A 6,489-nucleotide genomic window follows, 5' to 3' on the forward strand; every position below is an offset into this window, starting at 1 on the left:
TGTCATCTCTTTAAAAAAAATTGAAAAACTTTTTTATATTATATAAAATATATATATACAAACTATTTGTTTCAACAGGAAAAATCAAACGAAGCTAAATAACCGCATATACACAATGGAAAATATATGATTATGCGCTCGAAAACACACAACCAACACACTCATCTGGGCAGCTGTTATGTGTCTTTCTGACACTACAGCTTTGAAATTTATCCAAAACTAGCAAAATATAGAAAGATTAAATAGTTATTGATATAAAATGTATAAAAATTGGAGGCGGCAAGGTTTTTATTTAGGATAAGTTTAGGGGTGTCAATCGAGCTGGCCCGGTCCGGTCCGGCCTAAAACCCGTAAAGCTCACATATATTTGACTCCGGTTTGGTCCGGTGCGAAATATTTCCGAACCTATATTTCAAAGCCCGAACCAGGTTCTAACAGGGCTTTTCAGGCTTTTTCGGGCTTATCTTACCGATTAAAAATTCAAACTTATAAGCCTTAAAAAAGTAGTGTTTGAAGGTGTACTATAAAACAAATCAATCAAAAATTTAATAACTCATCTATATTCACTACAACCAACTTAATTTAATAGAAAAATTTTAAAACTAAATAAAAATTCGATACTTTAACCAAATAAACCAATATATAATTCATATAAAACATCATAGATAAAAATTTTAAAAGTATTAAGTATGGCAATTAAGTAAATATGAAAACTAGGATTAGAGTTTACAACTTTATTTACTATAAATTATTAATCAAATATTGCAATCAAACAAAAATGTTAATAAAAACGTACAAATATATTTGTTAGAGGGCTTTTCGGGCTGGTCCGAGCCCAGTCGGGCTAAGCCCGAAAAACCCAATTGCCCAAACGGGCTGAACCCGAAAGGTCCGATTTTTTCTGGACATATATATTTAAGCCCGAGCTCGGTGTTTTCAGGGCCAGGCCGGACCAGCCTGTGGATTTTAGCCCTAATTGACATACCTAGATAAGGTTAATGATGGTTGACGAGGAGATGACAGTTTGTCCCTCGTTAAAGTAAAAAAATTGGAAAATAAAATATCTGTTTAAGGATATCCTCTGTTTTAGAAATCACTAGGTACTCGTCGGGCAGTTGAGGTGGACCTAGCGTCTAGGAAGAAAATCGGTGATTAAACGGAGATTAATCGAAGAATAATTTTAAGGTTATTTTATTAAACTAATAATAAAATACAAATATATAGTATTAAATATATGAATAATTCTGTTTATGTTAAAAACAAATATCAAATAAAATATAAAACTATAGTATTGTCTTTAAAATTACGGTAAACACATAAAAACATAATTTTAAAAGAAATTTTAATGATTTTCATTAAAATTTTGTACATTAGTTATTGTAAAACATCATAAACTCTTAATTTAAATGTCTATATAACAAAAAAGTTATATATATATATATATAATTTATATTTGGCCACAAAAATAATCGGTATATACAAAATTAAGCGGAAAGTAATCAGAGTAGATAGGTTATAATCAAATTAGATGGGCATAATTGGATAATTGATAATAGGCGGAGATTAGTCATAAATCAAGATGGAAAAAGTGGATCTAGCAATTTTGCGGGGAGTAATCGATACTAGACGGGGATTTTTAAAACAGGGAGGATATCAAACTCAGTCTACCTATTAAACTTTATATATAACATTATCGTCACCATAGTATATGTCTAACTTGTGAATTTGTGATGAAACTTCTTATATGAATATTTAAATAGATACATTACATGTCAATGAGTAACTAATTTTCGTTAATATGTATCAGTCGACGATTATTTTAACGGACACAAGTGGCATCAAATATGTATCTGTTTTAAAAATTGTAACTATATGTTCACAAATCACAATTCACATTGTTTTTTCTATTGATTCAAAAGGTAAATGATTACATCAGTTTTATGTAAATGACGTTAAATCAGCCGCTACTTAAACCATTTTGAATGGTTTTCTCTATTTTTACCTCTAAAATAGAGAAACTCTATAATAGAGGTGACTTTTGCTCCAATGGATACCTCTAATTTTTCCTCTAAAAAAAATATTCTATAGAAATTCTTTTTTTATTTTACTATTAATACCTTTTACTTATAAAAGTTGCAAACTAACCCATTTATTTTAGTATTTACAAACAAACTATTACGTTTTACCTCAATTGTCTTAAACGACAATAAATCACATATTTTTTTAAACGACACTAAACCACATTTTAACATCACTTTTTATTAAGTGATTCAAAATGAAGTCGTTTAATTTTTCGACATAATATTAGTGATGCTAGAAGATTCGTCTCCTGAAGCGGTACACCAGGGATTAAAGAAACCTTACTCTTAGTCGAACCGCATGATAGGCTATAGGGGTCTTTACAATAGCAGAGGAACGCAAGTGAGGTCTGATTATATCCACAAGTACCCTCAGCGTCTATGAACATTGAATAATCCAAATATATTTAGAGAAATTTTGTAAATATGTAGACACCAACTAAAATCCAAATTCAAACATACCTTTTGGTGGATGACATTTAACTCCTGGTGTTAAGATTTCGTTGAAGCCATGACATCTACCATGAGAGGATAAACATTCTTGACACGCATTCTCATTGATCACTACCTTCACCTCAAACCCTTTTCTTAAAACACTTTCCAAATTGGTCACATTCAACTCTTTCTCTTTTGTAACAAAACTTGTAGGAACCATCAAGGTGAAACTGGAACTGCAGTTCTCAGGTTTTATACCAGGGGTTTCAGACACTGAGATCGGACCTATATCAGGACATGTGTAGCTAGAAAGGCTAGGAGGCAAAGAGGAACATTGGTAGAATACGGTGATGGTCTTGTAGGTCGGTGAAAGCTTGAAAGTTTCGGGAGGTAAGGTTGTGTTGGTGAACACAGAGGAGCAAAAAGAACCTAGAAGGTCTTGTTTAGCAACTGTAAGAGTATTAGATGTCTGATCTAAATGAAGAACAGAGTATTTTTGGTTTGAGATGAATAGAGAGGTGATGTTGTTTTTGTTGCAGTGAAGCTGCAACAATGGGTGACCGCAATCTTTGCGACGGTTCCCTCCCGAGAAGGGGAACCCAGCGGTGATGTTACCACACTGAAACGGAGTCTCACACCAGCCAAGTCGTTGATTACTTGAAGCACAAGGAAGATGGTGAATTGAGGAGAAGATGAAGAAAATGATCAGACAAAAAGTGGGAAGATGGTACATGATTTGTTTGGTTCATGAACAATATGTCTTCGTAGTTTGATTTGTGTTGAGAGAAGCAGAGAAAATGTATTAATGAGGTCGAGAGAGATAATTAAGCAGCCTCAGGACCATGTCAAGTGGGGAGAGTGGCCTGAGGACCATATCAAGTGGGGGGACATAAGCATAGACTAGGAGTCTTGTCACGTTTATTTTTTGTTTTTTTCTCTATGTTATTTCTGTGATGATTCTTTATTTAAAGAAATTGCGGGTATCCCGGCAAAGCCGATCCAGAAACGTATTTAACATGGGGGTACAAAATAAAAATAAGATAATTAATTAAGTATAGTAACAATAATATTAAAAAATCCAAAACTAAAAATAAAACCTTAAAAAATTGTCATAACAAAAACATATCAAGAAGTCTTACAAAACTATTCTACGATCTTCCGTATCTTGAAATCTTTTTATCACTACTTCATTTGTCACTTTACTTAAGTGTTCTTTTTCAATAAAACAAACCATACAATCATTTAAAAATTGATCACCCATTCGGTTTTGTAATATAGTCTTTACAATTTTCATCGCAGAAAAGCATCTCTCGACTGTAGCATGGCAACAGGTAAAATCAAAACCAACTTCAAAAGTCGTTAAACAAGAGGATGCGAAAAATGTTTTTTTTGTCTCCATCATCACACGTGCAAGATCTCCAAGACTCTCCAAATCAGCAAACCTTTTATCCATCACGGATATTGTCGATATAAATATCAAGTTGATGTAAAAACTCAGATAATCTTACAAGTTTCGACTGGTCAAACTCGTGGAATGAACTAAAGGGCTCAACGACGCAGTGCAACCAAGCAAATTGAGTGTTTATCTCGTCAAAACGATCATCAAACTCTTGAATTTGTATATCCAATACAGTGTAAAAACATTGCACCTGATAACGATGCAAGTTTGTTATGTTGGTTCTTCGTCCTGGCTTCTTTGAATCAACAAATTCTTTTTCCATAATGATCAACTCAGTTTTACGACTCTCACAAAAAGAATTAACTTTTTCAACAACCCATCGATTATCCCTGTGATTGAACAATTGTTGCTTGGTAGATTTCACCAGAGACATAGCATTCAAAATGTCTTGATCTTTCTTTTGAAGAGCCACCGATAAAGTATTTTGTGATCCCGAGAAGAAGTAACATCGACTGTAAGTAGAACACAAAATCAAAGGTGTGCAAATATTTGATGAGACCATTAGCTTGACGTCTTTTGATACCATCACTCCCTTCACTTTGGACATACTCCAATACTTTCGGGATAGAAGGGAATAAATCAACTAATCGTACTAAGGTATTGTAGTGAGAACCCCATCGAGTATTACCAGGTCTATGAAATGAAAACTCATGATTCAGTCCCTCTTCTATCTTGATTTCACCTTGACTAATTCCTTCTTCGATGATCATTTGTTGGTCTTCTCGAACCATATATTTCCTCTTACAAGAGGCTCCAACCACATTTAACAAGACCGAAATCATATCAAAAAAATCACTAACTTCAAAATGTTTTTTAGCAACTGCCACGACGACCAATTGAAGCTGGTGAGCAAAGCAGTGTACACAATATGCAATACTATTTTCTCTTAAAATCAAAGATCTCAACCCATTAAATTCACCTTTCATGTTGCTTGCTCCATCATAACCTTATCCTCTTAATTTTTTCATACTCAACCTGTGCTTTGCGAAAAATGAATCAAAAGCACTTTTCAGAGTTGCAGAATATGAATCTTGAACATGAATAAGACCAATAAATCTTTCTTTTACTATCCAATCTTTATCAACGAAGCGAAAAACCACTGCCACTTGCTTCTTAGTAGAAACATCTGCCGACTCATCCACCAACAAGCAAAATACATCGTGATTAGCTTCTTGAATGATAGATTCAATAACTTCCTCTATAAAGCAATGCACCAGATCAGTCTGAATTTTGTGAGACACCATCTGATTATTTTTTGGAGCATTCTCCAACAAAATCTTACTTACAAGCTCATTTTTATCTGCAATAATTTTCACAAGCTCTATGAAGTTCCCCTATTAGCTGATTGTACTGACTCATCATAATCTCGAAAAGGTAATCCTTGCCGTAATAAATATCTACAAGCATCACTTGAAGCATTTAATCTGATTTTGTATTCATTTTTTACTGCATCATCTTGCTTATAAAAAGCATGAACAATTGATTGACCTTGTCTCATCAAATTATCAGCCATTTTCAATGCATTGTTGTGAAAACTATTCACTTCTCCCACATGAGACCACTCAATCTCTTTGGATTTTTCCATGTATAAAATCCCTTTGTTACAAACTCATCACTTCCACCTTTATTTTCAGTGTAATCTCTAAAGAAATAGCAAACCAAACAAAAAGCCTTGTCTGTCTTGACACTATATTCCAGCCAATCACCATAATGATCAAACCAAGTTGGATTGAATCGTCTCAATTTATCTTCGGTTAGTGTTCTAGGAAATTTGTGACCACGAGGTTGATAAGGACCTTAACTAAATATTTGCGTCTTACCTCATATCTTTGGTTAGGATGATATTCCACAGTTTGTTTCCTATCAGCAGGATCCACGAGTAATTTCTCCAAATCATTGTGAGATGTACTTGTTGGTTTTTTGAAAAATACTTTTCCATAGATCACCTAGTAAAAATATAGCATGAATTCATCAATATATATTTAAAGCAATTGAGTGAGACTATCAATTTATCTAGAATAAGAAGAAAATCAATAGAAAGTAATAACTCAAATAACACATAAAAAAATTTTTGTCCAACGACAAGTTTTGGATCACTAACTTACTGTTGTTTATATGTTATTTGATAAGAAGATTACCGAGGACAAAAATAGTACTTGAAACAATCAAAAATAGAGGAAGAAGAACTTTCTCTCTCTATGGTGCAGTTGTATTGATGTCGATCAATGAACTGGTTGAACTCATAAAAACTAGGTTTAAGTCCCGATTTAAAAAAAAAAATAGACATGAGCCCTGTTCTTTTGCTAAAAGCTGCAACAGCAACAAGTAAAGAAGAAAAATAATGTCGCCGGAAAAAGTATACACAGATGAGAGGAGAAGTGTCCCATATGATGAACACTGATGAAGATTACGTGTCGCTGATATTTTCAGCGATATATGTGATGCTTTCACGAATCAACGGGTGTTATCCGCGATTCATCTAGATCTGTAATTTTCAAGCCCACAATGCCGTTTAAC

The 6,489-nt window shown here is 33.5% G+C and overlaps 1 protein-coding gene and 1 pseudogene across 2 annotated transcripts; both read right to left on the reverse strand.

Moving 5' to 3' along the window:
* Positions 1–2,094: 2,094 nt before the first annotated feature.
* LOC104701283 (LEAF RUST 10 DISEASE-RESISTANCE LOCUS RECEPTOR-LIKE PROTEIN KINASE-like 2.8) lies at positions 2,095–3,492 on the reverse strand. Of its 2 annotated transcripts, none has more exons than XM_010416934.3 (2): positions 2,541–3,492; positions 2,095–2,457 (listed from the first exon to the last, which is right to left on the reverse strand). In XM_010416934.3, exons 1-2 carry the CDS (start codon positions 3,244–3,246, stop codon positions 2,252–2,254), a joined length of 912 nt encoding a protein of 303 aa, XP_010415236.2. In that variant the 5' UTR covers positions 3,247–3,492; the 3' UTR covers positions 2,095–2,251. The 2 variants fall into 2 exon arrangements, with proteins under 2 accessions (XP_010415236.2, XP_087314984.1); XM_087458858.1 differs by having other exon boundaries at positions 2,095–2,428; positions 2,541–3,361.
* Positions 3,493–3,958: 466 nt separating this feature from the next.
* LOC147941446 (uncharacterized) lies at positions 3,959–5,470 on the reverse strand (annotated as a pseudogene).
* Between the last annotated feature and the right edge of the window lie 1,019 nt (positions 5,471–6,489).

This window comes from Camelina sativa, chromosome 7, assembly GCF_030686135.1.
Source record: "Camelina sativa cultivar CO46 ecotype springtype chromosome 7, ASM3068613v1".
NCBI classification, from domain to species: domain Eukaryota; kingdom Viridiplantae; phylum Streptophyta; class Magnoliopsida; order Brassicales; family Brassicaceae; genus Camelina; species Camelina sativa.

Excerpts from the sequence above, each read along its gene's own strand:
- LOC104701283 (XM_010416934.3), bottom strand. The coding sequence starts at position 3,246 with ATGTACCATCTTCCCACTTTTTGTCTGATCATTTTCTTCATCTTCTCC. Across the intron at positions 2,458-2,540 it reads TAAATGTCATCCACCAAAAG|ACGCTGAGGGTACTTGTGGA; the intron begins GTATGTTTGAAT and ends CAATGTTCATAG.